General features: G+C 40.8%; 1 protein-coding gene across 1 annotated transcript; it reads left to right on the top strand.

Annotated features, from left to right (window-relative positions):
- Window positions 1-560: 560 nt before the first annotated feature.
- LOC120442156 (ribonuclease inhibitor-like) lies at window positions 561-19,441 on the top strand. The gene is made up of 6 exons (XM_039617974.1): window positions 561-672; window positions 1,995-2,168; window positions 2,368-2,541; window positions 11,588-11,761; window positions 18,128-18,172; window positions 18,348-19,441. The coding sequence occupies exons 2-6, from the start codon at window positions 2,122-2,124 to the stop codon at window positions 18,403-18,405; spliced, it is 498 nt and encodes a 165-aa protein (XP_039473908.1). The 5' UTR covers window positions 561-672; window positions 1,995-2,121; the 3' UTR covers window positions 18,406-19,441.
- The last annotated feature ends 2,074 nt before the right edge of the window (window positions 19,442-21,515 follow it).

The following is a 21,515-nucleotide window of genomic DNA, read 5'->3' on the forward strand; positions in this document are numbered from 1 at the left end:
CACTCAAAGCGCTTTACACAACTAATTCATTCACCCAATCACTTCTAAATTTTTTAAGTGCTGAGTATCTAACATTCATACACATTCACACTCCGATGGATAAATCGGGGAGCAACACGGGGTTAGTATCTTGCCCAAGGATATTTGGCATGCAGACTGGAGCAGCCTGGGATCGAACCACCGACCTTCTGGTTAGTGGCTGATCTGCTCTGCCACCTGAGCTACAGCCACCCCGTATTTATACAAGATTATATAAGATTGTATTCTATTCTATTGTCTTGTGCTGTACATAAGAATCACATTTTATTTTTTAAAAGTCTTCAGGTCTTAGAGAGTCATGAATCATTGTGCCATGTCAAACAGAGTAAGAGGAGCTGAAGAGCAGATGTTCATCAGATTATGACGTCATTCTGTTTTGTCTTCATATACATTCAGTCAGTTTATACTGTAGATTTTCTTCTTTTATAATAACACATTTTTTATTTTCTCTTATGACAGACTGATTCAGTGTGGACTCTCACACACTCACTGTGAAGTTGTAGCCTCAGCTCTGAAGTCCAACCCCTCCCATCTGACAGAGCTGGACATAAGTAACAATAAGCTGCATGATTCAGCAGTAAAGCTTCTCTGTTCTGGACTGGAGAGTCCAAACTGTCGACTGGAGATCCTGAGGTGAATTCACTGACTGCAGCTGTTGTTGTTTTTCTGTATTTCAGGTCTTTGATTGATGTTTGAAACTTTTTTAGTTCATAAATGTTTATGATGTGTCTGAAGGCAAATGTGAAGAAGTTGGAGTGCTTTCAGAAATGTGTCTTTCAAAATGACTGAACAACAGTTTTTTCCTTTGGCTCCAAATAGAAGTAACGGATTTGAGCAGAGTTCATTTAAAGGCAGACAGAAGTGGAGTAGTGATGGGGAGATGTTTGGCAGGACAGTTTTTCAGTCTCCACAGGTTTATGTTGTGCTCCATCAGTCAGTGAAGATGAAGTAAGCAGTGATGAGGCGTGTGAGGGATGTGAATGAGGCTTTTGAAGATCTGATGATAGCAGATAAAAACAGGCTGCAGAGACTTTCAGCTTGTGTGGAAACAGAGAGAGAAAGACCTAAAAACTTAATAAAGGTGAAGTTAGGAGTTGTGATGATGTTTATGGTATCAGTCAGGCCTAACACAGGCGAAAACATGACAACAAAGAAGGATTCAGGCTCTGTTAGAGTATCTCTTTTCACTAACTTCATACTTGGCCTGGATTGGGTCTCTAGAGGTGCTTTTCTGTGAGAGAATACCAACGACCTCTGTCCTTTCGCTGTTCAGTCATCCTGTATGATGACTAATGGGTCCTGCTTGTCCTCTCTAGTTCTGTGGAGGATGCAGGCATCCCCTCAATATCTTTTGTGTGTCTTTCTCCAGTTGGTCAGTGGTCATTAGAATTTGCATATAAATGCAAATCTTCAAAGAACTGCCCTCCCAGCCCATTGTTCAACTGGAAGAGTGATGAAACATTTCTCCTACTGAAACACTATGGCCACATGAACAGAATCAACTTTGGGATATGTTTATCTGAATGATTGAGCTTGCATCAAGACATGACAGGGATTTAAAGGGACAGGAGCCAAAACCCCTTTATTTACACAGGGGATGAACTTAGTGTCTGCACTAGGGTCCAGTATGTGAAATAAATAAGGAATAATTTGAATTGTATCTAGCAAGAATGATCAAAGATGAGTGACCAACAGTCCTGTGTGCCAGTGTTAGCACATATTAAACTAGTGTCAGTAAATGTACCGGCTCTTGCTGGTTTCTGTTGAGAGCTGTAACTGGGATTTCACTGAACAATTTTAAAAGTTATTATTTTATGTCAGCTTAAACTTTAAGTTATTTTGTGAACTCTTAATTGTAGTGCAGAATGACATTTGTTTTCTTTAGATTGAGCATTAAAACTTTTTCGTTTTGAACACATTACTGTTTTATTCATTTATTTACTTTTATTCTTCAGACTAAGTGGATGTTTCCTCTCAGAGACAGAATATGACACTCTGTCCTCAGTTCTCAGCTTCCAGTCCTCTAGTTTGAAAGTTCTGGACCTGAGCAACAACAACCTACAAGATTCGGGAGTGAAGCTCATGTCTACCGCACTACTGAGTCCACACTGTACACTGGAAACCCTGAGGTCAGATGAAAGTATATTAATTTTTCCCAAAGGACATAATGAGCCCACTTAAAAGTTTTAGCTAATACATGTCAGCTTCATCCATTTATTGTGTTGCCTCAGTATTTTTTATTATTTCTAAATCTCAGTAAAGTTCCACAATTCTGATGTTAAAAATAACAATATCATTTTTTGTTTCTTTTTTGTTTGTTTTGTTCAGGCTCAGTGTCTGCAACCTCTCAGTGAGACACTGTGAAGCTCTTTCCTCAGTCCTCAGGTCCCAGTCCTCTAGCCTGAGAGAGTTGGACCTTACTGACAATGACCTGGAGGATTCAGGAGTAAAACGTCTATCTGCTGCCATAGAGAGCCTAGATTGTACACTCGAAAGCCTCAGGTAAGAGTCAGTCTTTTTCACTATTCATTGTTTTGAATTTGTATTTACCTTACTGAATAAATGTTGTAAAGTTAGATCATTTTTATAGTGTCTTTTATTTAGATTTGGTCAGACACTTCTCGATGCACTGCATAGCATACAATATATTGTTTAGCTTGGATTTTGTTATTTGGATAAACCAGATTTGGTCACAGTCACAAGCAACCACGCAAACTGTTTATGTGCCGTTCCTCTCACAGTGTGTTGCTGCCTAAAAGTCTTGCCGCTGTATTTCACTGGGAGAAAAAAGAAAGAGTTCACTTTACTCAGAGATGGAGAAAGATAAGAAAGAAGGACCGTAGAGGAAGAAGAGACATTAGATTCAAAGATAAGGATTGCTCAGTGATGTTTGATAAACTGAAAATCTGAAGCTCACATGTAAGTTCTGATACTTTTAAATCAGCTACTGATTCTCTACGTTGTTTCTTTCGATATTGTGAAACTTGCTGCAAATAAAACGGAGGTAGACTCACTGTGTTACTGAAAGATTCCATGAAAATTCTCTGCAGGTTAGTGCAGGAAAAACAGGCTAGTTTGCTGCACTGTGATGGATTTAAAGTAAGGAACAGTGTGTGACTGGTGCACATGGTTTCATGTCCACAGTTAGTTTACATCAAATGTAGCAGAGATTGATATGAATTTTAGCTTATGATTAGGGATGGGTACCGTTATCCGGTGCAATAATGGCATAATGGTTCTGACATAAACGGTAGTAACCAGACTGAAAAGCAGCGCACATTTCAGTGCTTTATTTCTGTGCTTTTTTCCCCCCTGAGATGTTGTACACTTTGGATTCTAGCCAATCATTTTACCTTTCCGAAGATAGTAGGTGGGCCCAGGTGCGTAAGTTCTTTTAGAGCAGAGCTACAGATTAAAAAGACCCAAGGCGAAGTGGTCAAAAGTCTGGCTGTACTTCACAGCAAAAGATGCAAACTCAGCAGCCAGCAATAAGTGCTTTAAGGTGATACTGCGCAAAGGAGGTAACACCTTGATTCTGATGAAACACCTGGCGACGCATAGCATTTTTTTAAAAGCCGAGAAATGCACCGTATTTGATAGCTTGCTGCAAGGCCGAGCACATCTACTGCGGGTGTGGTGCCTGTTATCAAACCCGGAGTTAGCAACATCCCCCAAGAACCTGAAGAGTAGAGTCCTGGCCCCTAGCCCTGCCAGTGTAGCAGAAATGATGACTGATGATGATGGCAGCAGCAGCCGTTCTTTTCTGTGTGAGTAGCTTAATGTTGTTAGTGTGTAATTTACGTTGAGTAGTGTTAAGGTTCATTTCAAGGAGAGAGAGATGGAGGAGATCGGAATAACACACTGACCCTGCCAGGTGGAGTCAAAAGATGATTTTAATGAAACACATGCGTGGGAGATGTTCCACTGTGTACAAACAGCATCAGATCTCGTCTCCAAACTTCAAAATACAGTTTTGCGTCAGATACATGGATAAGTCAACTCAAAACCACAAATGTTCTATTTGACAACTTGTGACACAATTAAAGGACACTGGCTTCCATCTTCTCCCCGGTGGTTTCCCGCAAGCCAGCTCAGCTCTCACATCCTGCACCTGCTTGTTCATCAAACAGTCACATACACACAGAAATACAGTCATAGCAAACATGCTTAAACTTTCACCTAAAAATGAATCTCTCTAACTGTATGTGGGTGTATGTGTGTGTGTGTGTGTATGTCTGTGCATGTGTGGCCCTCGCTCTGCACTTTAATTGACCTCGGCTTAGGCAACCAGGCTGAGGCCATCCTGTGTGTAATGATCTTGACTTATATGTAAAATGTATTAAACAACTGTTTCAATCAAGAACCTCTACTAAAAGCTTAATCAAAAGATATAGATGCATAAAAGATAGTACAAATAACCTGCTCAAAATAACTTGCACTCAGACTCTGCTTTCGGTTTCACTTCTGCAAAAGCATGCCCTGCAAACATGTAGTTTCCTGTCTTATTTTGGCACAGAGTATACTTTCTTTCACAATGCAGGCTGCATATAAACATTTAAGATTATAAAAGCATTCATTTTGGGTTATAGATTCAACTCCACAGTTTAAAGTTGTTCTAACTGCTCCTATACTAAAGACTAATTAATTGGGTGCCAATATGTTGTTACGAGTTCAAAATATTGGAGATGGATACAAGAGGAAAACCACAATAACAACACTGGTCCGCCCGGGTCAAGTCAAACAATGATTTTAATGAACACACGTGTGGGAGATGAACACTGCACGCAGACAGCATAAGATCTCTCTCCAGAAAACATACAACAACAGTTTTGTAAAAATCAGGGTATTAGAACGCCCCCTCATGCGTAAAACAGGTACAATACAATCAATGTTGACAACTTTTGATACAACAAAGGAACATTCTCTCTGTCTCGAGGGCAGGCACTGACTCCCCCTTATCTCCTGGAGCCAACTGTCCCTATGGAGACATAACATGGCAGCTACAAGGTTCTGCAGATTGTTAGTTGATCTCTGACCTAAACCTGAACTCACTAACTGTGTGTGTGTGTGTGTGTGTGTGTGTGTGTGTGTGTGTGTGCCTCGACCTCAGCCTTCACTCTGTCTATAAGGACAGAGGCCAACTCTTTCATGTGTGCAATAACCTAACTAAAATCATACATGTAATATGTTGACTAAATGTTCTAATCAAATGCCACTATTCCAAACTTAATAAAAGAATATAAATGAATAAAGGATAATGATAGCTGACATAGTATGTGTTTTGTAAGCGTGTTCCTTCCATAGCTCAAGATCCTTAACACAATAGATTGTTCGGACCTCGCGCCGAACAAAGCTTCCGACCCTCCACTAGTTGACCGAGCCCCCTCATTGGCAAGCACAAAAATACAATGCATGTATATGAAAAGGATTATCACTGCACCTGTAATAGAAGTTGTAACATAAGGCCGACAGCCTAAAGGAATTCTTCAATGAGCTAACAATTAATGATGATGATTAAATGAAATAATGATTAATTATTGCAAATGCACACTACTTAAAGTTTAACAAAAGATATAACTGAATAAAAGATCATTAAGAATAACATGATATAAGTGTTTTTTTATAAGCATGTGCGGCCTTCCAGCTCGAAGTTGCTTTACTCAATAGATCAGCCAGACATCCCGCTGACTGTAGCTTTTAACCCTTATTAACTTGAGCACAACTCTATAATAAGCACAAAACTGCAATGTGTGTAAAGATGATCATGGTTACACCTGCAATGAAAGATTATATGATTATACCAACACCTGTGAATAGAAGATTATAGTTATACTAGTTATAACAATCACTGTAATACAAACTTTAATGTAATGTCACTAACTTCAATAAATGCTCGTTGTATGATTCTGATGCAATGATAAAATAACAGTGACATGCCCCCTCTCAATGTTTAAACCTATGAATACAATATCAATACTTGTGGATTAATGAAATAGTAATGATGATTATAGCAGCAAAATATCCCCATACCCTACAGTAGGCTAACCACGTTATTAAATTAAGGCACATAAGGTGAACTAGCAAATCTCGTCGTAGTTGCATGCGGCTGTCTTCTTGTTTGATGGCAGATACTCCCTTCACCCTGGCCAAAAAGGCTAAAATGACCAAAGAAAAAGTGGAAAACAGCTGAACATGAGAGGTTGTTGGACAAAGTTTGTTTTTTTCCATTGTTTAAGCACTGCTTCCAGCCAAGAGTGATACCATATATGCCCTATAGCTGCAGAAAAGGTTAACATTGTTATCTTTTTACAAAAAAGAACAGTTAAACATGAGAGGTTTTAGGACAAAGTTTGTGTTCTCCATTCTTTAAGCACCGGTTCGAGCACCGTTTAAGCACTGGCACCAAATCAAAAGTACCGGTTTGGCATTGGTATCGGATAAAACCTAAACAATACCCATCCCTACTTACGATGCTAAGATACAATGACTAAACATACCAACATACTAATTTGTGATTGTCTGAGCTTCTGTAATTAAAATGGCCTTAAAAATGGAAAAAATAAAACAGTCATGTCTTTAATGTGCTACGCATTGCATTGTGCCACTGCGTTATACCACGTAAAAATAATAAAAAGGTGCAAACCCAGCAGAAGCATTCCCAAAATGTGACATCATTTGCTGAGTACACTGCCATGTGACACAGTGAGGATAAAAACAGCTTTACGTGTTGTTCCTACAGTATTTAAAAAGCCTTCAGTCAGGCGCCTCGTCTGTGGAACCACCTTCTTGTTTGGATTCAGGAGACAGAAAATTTTTTTATGATTAGGCTTAAAAAGAGTGCACTTTTAAGAGAACATAAAAGAATATATATATTTTTTTTTTTAAATTCCCCTCTCGCCCATGCAGGTGGTCTATCATTCAAGCTCAGGTCCTCTACCAGAGGCCTGGGAGCTTAGGGGTTCTGTGCAGTATCTTAGCTGTTCCTAGGACTGCGCTCTTCGGGACAGAGTTCTGATGCTGATCCCGGGATCTGCTGGATCCACTTGCTTAGGTTGGGAGTCACCACACCTAGTTCTAGCTCTAATTACCACTGGGACCACCGTTACCTTCACCCTCCACATCTTCTCCAGTTCTTCTCTGAGCCCTTGGTATGTCTTGAGCTTCTCAAGTTCCTTCTTCCTGATGTTGCTGTCATTCAGACCTGCTACATGTCTCGTTCACTTTTACAATATAGCTTAAATGGAAAAAAGGAACAGTAGATAAAATAAGTAGTTAAAATATAAGTTTTTAAATTTAAGCTTAAAATTAAAACAGTGCAGATTTGGTGCTTTATTCAAATGAAGTTGAGAACAGGTGAGTCTTCAACCTGGATTTAAATTAACTGAGTGTTTCAGCTGATCTGAGGCTTTCTGGGAGTTTGTTTCAGATATATGGAGCATAAAAGCTGAATGCAGCTTCTCCATGTCTGGTTCTGACTCTGGGAACTGGGGTGATGTCCTACATCACCCCCGGCCGATCAAAAGAGAGTCGGGTTCATATCACCGAACCTGGAGGTGTGGAGATAGGCGCCGCGAGGCACCCAGTGCGCTAAACCAAACAAACCCAGAGATGCTGGCAGGGCGCCGGGGAGAGTTCTCTTTTCTATGTGAAGGGCAGGGTGCCCTGGAATGGGTTCGCCCCGAGATGGGGGCCCGTGCCTTGGAAAGCATTGCAATTATTTTGGGGTTGGCTGTGGCTCAGGTGGTAGAGCTGATCAGCTCCTGATTGGAAGTTTGGTGGTTCAATTCCTGGCTACCCCAGTCTGCATGCCAAATATCCTTGGGCAAGATACTAACCCAAAATTGCCCTCCCATGCGTTCATCAAAGTGTGAATGTGTGTGAATGTTTATTAGTTGCACTTGAGTTTAGAATTGCTTGTATGTTGGTGTGAATGGGTGAATGAGACATGTTGTATAGAGCGCTTTACTCCGGGAGAGTAGAAAAGCGCTATATAACAATCAATCCATTTACCATAAAAAACGGATCCAGATCACCTAAGGGATCTGGAAGGTTCATACTGGGTCAGGAGGTCACTGATGTATTTTGGTCCTAAACCAATCAGAGCTTTATAGACCAGCATCAACACGCTAAAGTCTATCCTCTGGTGAAAAGGCAGCCAGTGTAAAGACCTCAGAGATGGACTGATGTGGCCCACTTTTTTGGTCTTAGTGAGGACTCAAGCAGCAGAGTTCTGAATAAGCTGTTGTTGTCTGACTGATTTTTTAGGTAGACCTATAAAGATGCTGTTATAGTAATCAAGCCTACTAAAAATGAATGCATGGACTAGTTTTTCCAGGTCCTGTTTAGACATCAGATCTTCTATCCTTGAAATATTCTTGATTTGAAAGTAAGCTGACTTTGTTATTGTCTTAATGTGTTTTTCTAAGTTTAGGTCTGTTTTGTTATTTTTATGCTCCAGATTATTCCTGTGTAGTATTTCTCAGCCATGCACCACTTGCTTTTGACAGTGTAAGTGTAGATTTCAGTCATACACAACTCCTCACGTCATCCACCTCCTATTGCAGCAAACGTTCACAGTTAATACATGTTCTAAACGGGCTTAGCTATTATCCTATTCTCATTCACCTCATAAACAGTAAACTACATCCCGCAAGTAAACAAATTAATGTCAAAAGTCAAACAAGAATCAACATTCTCCAAAGAATATGCCACTACAATCCAAACGTATACAGATATAGGCATCCAAACACATCAGTTGATTTTATTGTTTGTCCATGTGGCTTTCAGCTATCTTCAAAGCTGTAGCTTCGTCAGCACTCCTCTTTATGACCCCTATCAACCCCCCAAATCTTCTCAGTGTAGGCATCCTGTGGGGGTTAGAGTCAACTGGTGAATCATCTGCAGTTACAACTCCTCTCCTTTCCTGTTGTAATTCTAGGTGTTGTTGTGATCGTTGAGCATTTGGTCACATTCTGTCTTCCGTCAGTAATTGCCATTTGGTATAAGGAGTCAAATGCAAAGTCTAATGCTCGCTGAATTTCATCACTTGCACACGTGGCATTCATCAAACACATCAGGCACTTAATTCTGTTCAACCAAGCGAAAAAAGAAAAAATTCCATGGTAAATCCCCAACTTGGACTTACCCATTGCCTTTCATACACATGGGTAAATGGCTCTCTTGCAGTTTGTTTAGCAGTATTATGTCCGGCAGCGGGTCAGATACTTGGGGTCAGGTTAGCAGGTCGTTCGTACCAGAGCAATTTACCTTCCCAGCTACATTTTGGGGAAAAATGCTGTTAGTTATTTCACAGTCACCTGGCATTTGTGCTGTTCACAGAGCCAAAAGTCCATCGCTGAACATCCTCTCCTTCCTTAAAAATAGAAAGTGGGATTGCAGCTGTTTCGGGCTGAGAAACACCAAACATTCTTCATTTATCATCCATATTTTATCAACACAAATTTTATTTCTTTTGTGTCCACTGGGTTAGAAAGTGACCTGCAGAATCACCTCTTCCCTAGTTCGAGACTACTTCACACACACATACTTTCACACCTCTCTGTGGCTCATACACACCGTGACATCACGGCCCACACACACAAAATAGGCACCCACAAGAGCTCTGACTTCCTTTCGGTGGAGAAACCAACACTCAACGCCCTCAGCGGCAGAGAAAAACCTTTCTTTCAGTGGAGAAACCTGCTTAACCCTCCTTAAAAAAAAAAAAAAAAAACACTAGTGAAGAAACCAGACGTCCTTGAAAGTGGCGAAGAAACCAGGTAGCTTGCGTCTACATGCACATCTCGCACACTGACATATCTGCGTTTAACCGTACGGTCACGTAGCCGCTCTTTAAGGCCTTCTGTACTTAAAGTCTCCGGATCCCATCAATGACCATCCAACCTGAGGCGACAAAATTACGCACCCGGGCTTTTATCATGCGTCACAGAGGCTGGTTGCTAGCAGACTGTGGCGGCGTCATCTCCCTCTCCTCGGTGGATGCGATTTGTTGGGATCTGGCTCGAAGTACCAAATAAATGTTGAGTCTACGCTTCCACAGGCTCCACTAGTTTAGAAAGTTATTCCTCATGAAGGAAGCAAGACAATCAATCAATCGAATTTACTTGCACAAGGGAGGCCCCGTTGGTATCTCAGGAACGCACTTGGAATCCTATCACAAAATGACCCAGACTTACGCCTCTGTTCATTGCCTTTTATTGAAAACAGAGTTGCAACACACACAACAGTTTACACAAGCACTTCCCACCGCAAAACCCCCTATGGTTCTAAAAGACAAGGCACAATGTGTGTGTGTGTGTGTGTGTGTGTGTGCGTGTGTGTGTGTGTGTGTGTGTGTGTGTGAGAGAGAGAGTAAGTGAGAATGTGTGTGTGTGTGTGTTTGGGGGTGCGTTTGTGTGATCTCCTGCTCATGAAAAAGATCATCAAAGCAGGAAGTTTACAACACGAGAAACAGATGTTTCAGATAGGATGTGCCTATAATAAAGCTTCCCCCAGCACCAAATTGGTTGGAGAGGTGGTCAGAGACAAAGGAATGTCTTTGATCACACAGTTTGAAACAATGTAGAGATGGCAAGCATTAAAAACAACATGTAACAATTCACTTTAACAGTTATCATATCTCATCTTATCTTAAACCGTTTGGGTAAAAGCGCTGCAAATCGCAAGGAGGTCGTGATCAAATAATGTTAAAATATTTTGTACAGCGTAAAGGAAAAACGCTAAGGAACAGTAATACTACAGTAACTTGTATATTGAACCAAAACTGCAGTAATCACTGGCAGTGACCTAAATAAATACTGACAGAGGGAATTCTCCCTTAAAAAAAAATGGTAAAATGTGTGAGCGAGAGAGCTCAGTGTAGATTTTTTCCCTCTCCTCCCGAAGGAGTACTTGTGTGTATGTATATGTGTGGCGGGGCGTGGCCGTTGATGTTGTGGTTGTCATGATGAGCTGGCAGCGGGACAGCTCTGTGTGTATTGTGGACAGCAACCGTCAAATTGTTAATAAAAAATATCAAAATGCCACTAGGTCTGCTGTGGTCATTTACAGCCGAACAAGTGTGAGCAGCTGTTTTCTGTCTTTTGCTGGATTGTTGGCTCAGGGGGGAGCCGGGAACAGTGAAAGAAGCCGTGTCTTCTTTCCACTCACTGTTCCGCTTGCTGTTCTGCTCGCTGAAGTGGAAGTGAGCCTGAGCTGAAACAGGAAGTGTGAAAGAATCTGAGTGAGTTTCAGAACAAAGGATGTATGCAGCATTGCATTTGCCCGGAAGTGAACAGGATTCATTTTAGTTCAATTTTGAGTTCGAATAGTGTGAATAGCTGAATCAACCAAGTAATTTGTGAGTTTGCCCCTATTCTTTTCTGCTTTAATAAGATTAGGGCATAGGAGCAGTTCAACTTCATGTGCAGCATCCCCATCCACATCATTGGTTCTAGGTTTGTAGTTGGTGATGTTATATGTTATGGGGGGGGAGCAAAGACAAAGCTTCAGTAAAGTGTTCACAGATTGTTGTTCTGTGTGTCTCCAGTTTATCACGCTGTCTGATCACAGAGGATGGCTGTATTTCTCTGGCCTCAGCTCTGAACGCCAACCCCTCCCATCTGAGAGAGTTGGACCTGAGCTACAATCATCCAGGCAACTTGGGAATGAAGCTGCTGGTGGATAAACAGAAAGATCCAAAATGGAGACTGGACACTCTCAGGTATGGAGAGAATAGCTATGTCGCAATTCCTAGGCTGCATCCATCAGAGGCCACATTTGAAGGCTGATTACATCATAGCCAGGCGACGAAGGCTGTCCCAGTTTGAAGTCTGCTCCAAATGCAGCCCACAAAGGCATCATTCATTCCCCGCATTTGAAGGATGAGTCAGGTGTATCCTTCATGGCCCAACCTATCACAGAATTCATAGCTCGGCCCAGCCAATTACAGTTTCTAAAAATGGTGGCAGCTACTTAGTTTTAATATTACTCTTTCTGGGTCACAAAATAAACTTTTGTGTGGGACTGGTATTTTTTGGTACATCACCTGTGGGGCAATATTGTACAGTTAGGCTACTTTTATTCTACCAATAATTGTAAAGTAGTGGTTCTAATTTCTGCTCATTTGGATGGCTTGTTTTAGGTTTTTACATTTCTTATAAGTTGGATCAGTCTCTTATCAGGCAGTTGGTGGTATAAATGTGGTTTGTTGGAGAGAGCACTGAGTGATGGGATGTGTAAGCATTCAAATCATGCACTTGATTGCTTTAGAGCTCATTTGCAAAAAAACAAACAAACAAACAATAGGGAAATGAATTATAATGGGAGGAAAGAATTTGATTGAGCAGAATCATAAAGTCACAGTTTCGGTCTAGATGTGAGTAACAGCAAGTTAGAAATGATCCCAGAATTAGGTCTGAGGAATGGTTGGGAGATCAGATGCATATATAAACAAAGAGCCCCGAGCTCCCAAAAAGACGGGTGAAATTTAATTTTTTCTTACTTACCCTCCCCCCCAAATTCTAGTCATTGAATGTAAACAGTTCAGTTGTAACGCAGTAAAGGACCAGGGCGCCTAACTGCAGCTTCATAGATAATGACCTAATCAGAACTAGCATCGGCTACAGAGCCTGAGTGTGTGAATAAAACAGAGGAAATGGAAATAGAGCTCAAAAATATATTATGTATGTTATGGTAAAAGAAAAATGTATAGATGGATGTATAGAAAATAAATATATGCATATATATCACAAATAGAAATAATGGTAATAACACAAAACAACTTGCTAGGGCCCAAAGGCAGGTGGGATGAGGTTTAGTCCAGTATAAGATAGGGGATCTCGAAGCACAGGCCGAAGGGGCGGTGTGGCAGAAATTTTTCACACCAGCCTATTAATTAACGAAAGACCAAGAAAGACTTTTAATTCATTTGAAAGCCTGATGCTTAGCCTTGTCCACCCCAGCTGTAAAACTCAGAAACCAGTCTTATTTGTTATCATCTATCATCCACCTGGGCCTTACACAGAGTTTCTGTCTGATTTCTCAGACTTTTTATCTGATTTAGTGCTCAGCTCAGAAAAAAAAAAATATGGTGGGTGATTTTAACATCCATGTAGATGCTAAAAATGACAGCCTCAACATGGCATTTAATCTGTTACTAGACTCAACTGGCTTCTCTCAAAATGTAAAAGAACCCACCCACCACTTTAATCACACTCTAGATCTTGTTTTAACATATGGCATAGAAACTTAACATTTAACAGTGTTTCCTGAAAACCCTCTCCTGTCTGATCATTTCCTGATAACATTTACATTTACAATAATTGATTACACAGCAGTGGCGAGTAGACTTTATCAAAGTAGATGTCTTTCTGAAAGTGCTGTAACTAAGTTTAAGAATATAATCCACCCACTGTTATCATCTTCAATGCCCTGTAGCAACATAGAGCAGAGCAGCTATGTGAACGCTACTCCCAACAGAGGTCGATCATCTTGTTAATAATTTTACCTCCTTACTACGATGCATTTACTCTGGATACTGTAGCTCCTGTGAAAACTAAGGTATCAAATCAGAAGTACCTGACTCCGTGGTATAATTCTCAAAAACGTAGCCTAAAGCAGATGACTCGTAAGCTGGAGAGGAAATGACGTGTAACAAAATTAAAGGATCATTTTTAGCCTGCAGAAATAGTTTGCTGCTTTATAAGAAAGCCCTCCGCAAAGCCAGAACATCTTACTATTTGTCACTGATTGAAGAAAATAAGAACGACCTCAGGTTTCTCTTCAGCACTGTAGCCAGGCTGACAAAAAGTCAGAGCTCTACTGAGCCAACCATCCCTTTAATGTTAACTAGTAATGACTTCATGAACTTCTTCACAAATAAAACTTCTATCATTAGAGAAAAAAATTACCAATAATCATCCCACAGATGTCATATCATCTACAGCTACTTTCAGTGCCATCGATGTTAAGTTAGACTCTTTTTCTCCAATTGATCTTTCAGAGTTAACTTCAATAATTACTTCCTCCAAACCATCAACGTGTCTTTTAGACCCCATTCCTACAAAACTGCTCAAAGAAGTCCTGCCATTAATTAATGCTTCAATCTTAAATATGATCAACCTATCTCTAATAATCGGCTATGTACCACAGGCCTTCAAGCTGGCTGTAGTTAAACCTATACTTAAAAAGCCATCTCTAGACCCAGCTGTCTTAGCTAATTACAGGCCAATCTCCAACCTTCCTTTCATATCAAAAATCCTTGAAAGAGTAGTTGTCAAACAGCTAACAGATCATCTGCAGAGGAGTGGCTTATTTGAAGAGTTTCAGTCAGGTTTCAGAGCTCATCACAGCACAGAAACAGCTTTAGTGAAGGTTACAAATGATCTTCTTATGGCCTCTGACAGTGGACTCATCTCTGTGCTTGTCCTGCTAGACCTCAGTGCAGCGTTCGATACTGTTGACCATAATATCCTATTAGAGCGATTAGAACATGCTGTAGGTATTACAGGTACTGCACTGCAGTGGTTTGTATCATATCTATCTAATAGACTCCAATTTGTACATGTAAATGGAGAGTCCTCTTCACCCACTAAGGTCAATTATGGTGTTCCACAGGGTTCAGTGCTAGGACCAATTCTATTTACATTATACATGCTTCCCCTAGGCAGCATCATTAGAAGACATAGCATAAATTTTCACTGCTATGCAGATGACACGCAACTCTATCTATCCATGAAGCCAGGTAACACACACCAATTAGTTAAACTGCAGGAATGTCTTAAAGACATGAAGACCTGGATGGCCGCTAACTTTCTGCTTCTTAATTCAGATAAAACTGAAGTTATTGTACTCGGAACTGAAAATCTTAGAACTAGAATAATAATGGACATAGATATAATAATAACAATAATGATAATAATAATAATAATAATAATAATAACTAGAAAGCGAAAATTTCAGAAGAAATTTTAAGTGTGCCTATGCCGCTGCTAATCAGTGTAGTTTGCCATTCATACGGCTACAGAGAGCAAAACTCAGCAGAGCAGCCATTCTCCACCATGAACTATGGTAAAAACAAACACCGCTCACGCTTCACAGATGACAGCTTACAGTTTTGTGTAAAGATGAAGTGACTTCGTACAGCCCCGATTTGCAGACGCTGTGCACACAGGTTCATGAGCAGACCCAACAATGTTTGCATGAACACGCTTTGAAGCATTACGTTATGGACCACTTTTCACACATGGTTGGTTTACCCACACAGCCGGCTGTAGCTTTTCAACTCACAGCCCAACATACACCCAAAAAACAGCCGAGAGAGCACAGACTTTACGCCTGTGGGTCCACCTCCCCTGCAGCGGCACTGCAGACCACGCCCCGCCACACACATGAAACACGTAAAATAAATATTTATGCACTTTCGCATTCACTTTTTGTTTTTTGTTGTTTTTACACAGTGTTCTGAATGATTAACAATGGTCTACAGCCAATCTTGTGTATTGTTATACAAACTTTGGTTGTAAGATTCAGATAACTATTTAATAAAAGCTAAATATTTTATATGAGAGTAAGAAAGAAAAGTATATCCTTGTGTCCACCTTTCTCTGTCAATGCCCTACCTGGCCCCTTGGCAAAAGCTTTGCTAGATCCGCCCCTGCACAGTTACCAGCTGTCAGCTACACAAAAAAGGAGCTTAGTGTTTATTTGTCTCTCAGAAACAGTGCATAACTTCCCTTCAACTCATTCATGTAACCTAAAGGATAAACCTGTTTCTCCATCACCAGTTCAGCTCTGATGATTCAGTAAGGACATCTCCTGGTTTGGACCAGCCCTTTTTTCAGCTGTGGCTCCAGGAAACATCAGCTGATACTAGAAATTAAAATCAAATGAATTCTAACAACAGCTGATCAAGCTTAAACGTGCTGCTGTTGTTTAGCGCGATAAACAAACGAGCGAAAAGCCGATCATTGATCAGTTTCATGACTGAAGTTTCAACAGCCGAGAGAATGACAGGGGAGGCTGTCATAAAGTTCAACATCGGTAACTTATCGCGCACACAGCTGTATAGAAACTCCATCGTGCTAGCTAGCACGCAGTACGAGTTATTGTAAGTGATTGAAAAAGTCAGCACAACGAAAATAAACTACACCTAAACTCGGTTTATGTCTGACCCAAATAGAGTGCAGTTCATAACTTCTTACCTGAAATTCAGTTCACCTCACGCTCCTGCCTTCGGTTTCCCTGATCCACAATTGACCTCCGCGTTAGCAACCACCGGTCAATCGGCGGTCGCCTCCCCGCCTCGTATGTCTTGTTCGCGGCATGTCCTTTCTGTCACGCACCGGTGGATAGCTGCCCTCTGTTGTAGCTCCACCACCAAACAACTCAGTTATTTTTTCCACATCGACCAGCATCATCGGCCCATATAAACGAAAAATAAGTCCAGCTAAGACACAGACTCTTGCCGAGCAATCGGGTGATGAAACGAATTTTAGCCACCTCACTGTAAGCCAAGGCCGGGTGCTTTTTCACAAAGGGTCACTAGCGGCGCTAGCTAGCTAACCGGCTATCAGCAACACGTACGAGAACTGTTGCTAATATGGGATTTCAAGCACCTAGAGGTGACTGTTGTCATGATTTGGAGCTATGTGAATAAAACTGAATTGAATTAATAGTGCAAACAAAGGAGTTAACCCTGTTAATGGCCACAAAGAGCTAAATTTAGTCCTGAGAACACTTCACATAAAGCCTACAATTAAACTCAAAGTTATTGTCATTGGACTAAATAAGCTTTGCTGCTAATTATCCAAAGCAGTACAATTAGCATAGTGTTGTTACCCTGCTGTTAGCTATCAGTTAAGGGGCGGAACTATGGTCTGTCCCAGAGAGAGAGGAGATTCAGCCCAAGCAGATCATAATATTCAAATGAGTCAGCTCCTTCACTGTTGAGCTCAGAAAGATGAGCCATTGAATGGAGAGTTGTGTCAGCGGAGGTTCAGAATGCAGGATCATCATGTGGTTCATGCAGATTTCAGATAGCTCCTGAAGTGCTGATTTTATTATGTGAACATAGCGAGACAGAGCTGTATTTTTAAGTCATTATGGGTCAATAAATATGTTAATCTAAAATAGTTATACAGTGAAGTGAATGTAGTTAAATCTTTATAATCTTTATATAAATTCGATATTCAAGGATCAGTGTTAGCTACCTTCCTTCTTCACATATTTACGTTTGTATCACCACAGCCAGCAATGCTGCTGTTGTTAAATTTATTATTTTGGATATTGTACGCTAACAGCAGTTACAGTTTAATATTTATTGTTCGATTTTCCTGGAATAGAATAAGTATTGCAAAATGAATGATTTTCTACTTCCCATTTTGTCTTCATTGAGTTGTCAGTAATTAGACAGTAACTCATACTAGAAGTAATTTGAATTACAAATTAATTTTCAGACTTTCAGAAGACAGAAGGGGACTGACAGGTGACTCTCAGTGATGTCAAGTGACAGCAGAACAATTCAGTGCACTAACATGGGGATCAGAGTGTTTGCTGAAGAAATACAGTGGTCGCTTAATAATTATAACATCAAACATTCAAAAACAAATATATGGTCCACTGTTTGTGTGACAGAGGCAGAAATTTCTCTGTTTGTATGTGGAGTAATCTGCAGTTAAAAAAGAACATGAACAGGTTTCAGGTGGCATTAAAAGACATTAAAAAGCTGTTCTCACTCAGGGGTCAAAGATCATGTACAGTTACCACACCGACACCAAGAGGAGAAAAACAGCTGGTAGCAAAGACAGGGAGGTGTCCTTTCCAGCTAAACAGAAAATGAATATAAAGATAATGAAGTCCACAGTTTTAATCATTGTATTTCATTCAATACAGTGGTGTACTGACAGATCCAGGATCAGTCCAAATCATGAGCACTTTGATCCACGTATGGATTGAAGTGTATTTTTGAAAATGTTGGACTTTTCCTTTATCAGTGTCTAACAGTATGTGTATGAGAGCAATCTGATGTCCATGTGTGCATGCTTAAAAAAACTGCACTGGTCTGATCCCCCTCCTCCTTTCAGGGCAGAGCCTGCTGGAGTCCATTGGTTAAGAACAGCAGGTCTGAGGAAGTGTAAGTGTGTTTTTAATGTGATTCATGAAAATAAAGGAGCATACATTCTACCATCTTCAAAGTGCCGCATCGCTCATGCACATCTCTGATGTCAGGAGTCATCATCAAAGTGTTAATCAATGAACAGGTGATGGATCAATAACTGTAACTGGATTGTGTTTGTTCTCTCCATCAGATTCCTGTCAACTCACAATCAACACAAACACAGTACACAAAAACCTCAAATTGTCTGACAAAAGCAGGAAGGTGAAGTGTGTGGAGAAGGTTCAGTCCTATCATGATCATCCAGAAAGATTTGATTATTTTCATCAGCTCCTGTGTAGAAACTGTCTGACTGGTCGTTGTTACTGGGAGGTCGAGTGGAGAAGAAAAGTTTCTATATCAGTGAGTTACAGAAGAGTCAGAAGGAAAGGACACGGTGATGACTGTAGGTTTGGACAAAATGATCAGTCCTGGAGTCTGATCTGCTCTGATGATGGTCCTCGTTATGTCTCTCACAACAAGATAAAAACATCCATCTCTTCCTCCTCCTCTGCCTCTAAGAGAATAGCAGTGTATGTGGACTGTCCTGCTGGCATTCTGTCATTCTACAGAGTCTCCTCTGACACTCTGATCCACCTCCACACCTTCCACACCACATTCACTGAAGCTCTCTATCCTGGGTTTGGACTCTGGTCTGATATATTTCCCTGGTCTGCTGGTGGCTCAGTGTGTCTGTGCTGAGTTGAGTGTAAAGAGTGTCCTCCTGTTAGAGAAACACTCTGACTGTTGAACTGACAGTTCAGTCTGCATATGTCTGTCTCTTTTACTCAGAAACACGTTTTCAGACTCATGGATTCAATCAGTTGATGATTGAAACTGTTCTAAATGATTCTTCGTAGTCTTCTCCCTCTTCAGTCCTTTAAAGATGGAAGCTACCAGTATTCCAGGATCCACATGTTGTTTTTCTGTATTTTTCCACTCAAAGCTTCAAAGTGAATATCAGTATGTTGTGTTTCTCTGAAGCTCAATTCACAATCAGCTCCTCTTCATTTTCAACAAGTCTGAGTTCATTAAATGAATCCAAATGTTTCATTTCTCTTTCTTAATGGGATGTTTCCTTAATCTCCACATGCTCTTACTGTTTCACTCATTGTTGCAAGCTCATCATTTGAAAATGTTTCAGCCATATAAGATTGGCACAATATTTTTGAATGCAGTTCTAACCAATATATGATTGTATTGAGAGATCATAATCCATGTGGGTTATTAATAAACAGCACAGGCTTCTGTTAAGTCAAATTGTTGAATGTGTCATTGTGTTTCTTAAATTTGTAAAGTCTTAATTCAAACTATAGGATCGAGACATTCCTTTGTCCCCCTCCCCAGCCTCTCGAGGTTCTGGGGGGAGGCTTTAGTGTTTTATCACAAGCACATCCCTTGTGAAGATTCTGTTTGATGTTTAGTAAGGGTTAGGAGTTAGGTGAAAACAGGCCACCAGCAAGCTGGGAAGCCTGGCGTGCACGGGCCATCGATGGGGGGGTATCCCTGCCGTGGTTCAAAAAATTACCCATCTTTTGGGTTTTAGTGCACCTCATTGGGCCGTCGCGACGTTTCGGCGTAGTTTCGCCTTCTTCAGGCTGGCCCAATGTGTTTCTTTGTGTGTTTTTTCTGTTCTGCCTCTCTTGGCTTTTATACTTTTTGTTGACTCCTCCTTCTTTTAGGTTTTCTATTTGTGTTTTTCAAAAATTCTTCCTTAGTTTCTGACTTGTTTTTCTTTGTTATTTTCTCTGTTTCTCTTACTTGCTTTTCTGTTTATCTTCTTTGTTTTTCTTTCTTTCTTATACTCTTTGTTTTTATGGCACCCCCTGCTTGGTTTGACATCCTGTCCTTTGTTTCTATGTTTGTTTTCATGGGGTTAGGGGAAATCAAGTTGGGAGTCCGGTCCCCGAAGGGGCCGGGCTCAATGCACTGTCCTGCCTGCTCCCATCCCGGGCGTCCAGAACCCCACAGTATGCCCCCAAAGGGGCACAATCGTCCAAGGGCCGGTGATGAGATCCCAGTCCCGATTCAAAAATTAACTAAAGATTTGGTTTTATGTTTTTTATAATAGTGCACTTAACGTTGGGCCGTCGCGACGTTTCGGCGAATTATGGGCCTTCTTCAGGCTGGCCCAACGTGTCTGTCTATGTGTGTTTTCTGTGTGCCTCTCTTGGCTTTTATAGTGTGCTGTCTCCTCCCACTCTTGGATTCTCTGTTTTATTGTTTTTATGTTTAATATTCTTAATGTTAGGGGAAACAAAGTGGAAGTTCGATTAGCGGCGCGCCGGGCTTCAATGCACAGGCCTTCCTTATTCTCCACTCAGGGGTCCACATGGTCCCACCACAGACCTGCAAAGGGGTTGTATTCCATTTTCACACATAGATAGGGAGGGAGGGAAAGGTTAGGTTTAGGGGCTCAAAAAGTAACAGCATGGGGTTTAGTGAGGTTAGGGGAAGGGGACTGAGCCTGCCACCTCTGTGAGGCAGGAAATGCACGGGCCATCCCTCCCGAAGGAAACCCACCCTGCTGGTTGTCACGATTACGGAAAGCTTCCGCCTTTTCCCGTGTCGGACGACGGTCCAACCTGCTGAGGCCATCCGGTCCTCAGTCTTGTGTTGTTGTGTTTTAGTTTTTGTGATTTGGGTTCGCCTTTGTTATATAAGTAATTATAACTCTAATTTGAGCTTTTATGAGGCGAGAAATAAATGTAGATAATGAAAAAAAAGGAAAAAAACAAAAGAAATTAAAGCAAAAGTTTTATTTAATTAATAAATCCAAAAAGGTAGTGTGCCGTACGCGCAACGTTTTGACCCTTTAAGGGTCTTCCTCAGGCGCTTGGCACACAAAAAGATAAATGAATTAAGGCTGTATTGCACAAGGCTGTGGCTATCGATGTTCAGGGTTAGGGTTAGGTAAGGGAAATGAAGCTCCTCCCTGCACGAGGAGGGCAGGAGCGGTGCACGGGCCATACTGTGACCCTTCCCAAGACCCAATACGTTATCGCCACTCCGTCTTCCGTGTCCGTTACTCTCCGGTTCCGAATCAGGTAAGTACCTTCCTCATTTAGGCTTCCAGGTAAGTACCGTATTTTTATTATTGTTGTTTTTAATCAAATTGTATTAATTTTGCTTTTCTTACAGGTTTTTTAATTCTTTTTAAATCTTTTAATCAACTGTTTTTTAATTGTGCTTTTAATAAAGTTTATATTTTTCCAATGAATTTTAGTCTCCGTGTTGTTTTTCATGAATTCCAAATTTTAGGTTTTAAATTAGTTTCTTAGGCCATAAATAAACAAGAAAATGAAAAAACAGCAAATAAACC

This window comes from Oreochromis aureus, linkage group 10 (assembly GCF_013358895.1).
Source record: "Oreochromis aureus strain Israel breed Guangdong linkage group 10, ZZ_aureus, whole genome shotgun sequence".
NCBI classification, from domain to species: Eukaryota; Metazoa; Chordata; class Actinopteri; order Cichliformes; family Cichlidae; genus Oreochromis; species Oreochromis aureus.

What these genes read in the sequence shown, in the direction of transcription:
- LOC120442156 (XM_039617974.1), top strand. Translation starts at nt 2,122, where the DNA reads ATGTCTACCGCACTACTGAGTCCACACTGTACACTGGAAACCCTGAG. An exon ending in TGTACACTCGAAAGCCTCAG is followed by an intron (nt 2,542 to 11,587) that starts GTAAGAGTCAGT and finishes GTGTGTCTCCAG; the next exon opens with TTTATCACGCTGTCTGATCA. An exon ending in AACAGCAGGTCTGAGGAAGT is followed by an intron (nt 18,173 to 18,347) that starts GTAAGTGTGTTT and finishes TCTCTCCATCAG; the next exon opens with ATTCCTGTCAACTCACAATC.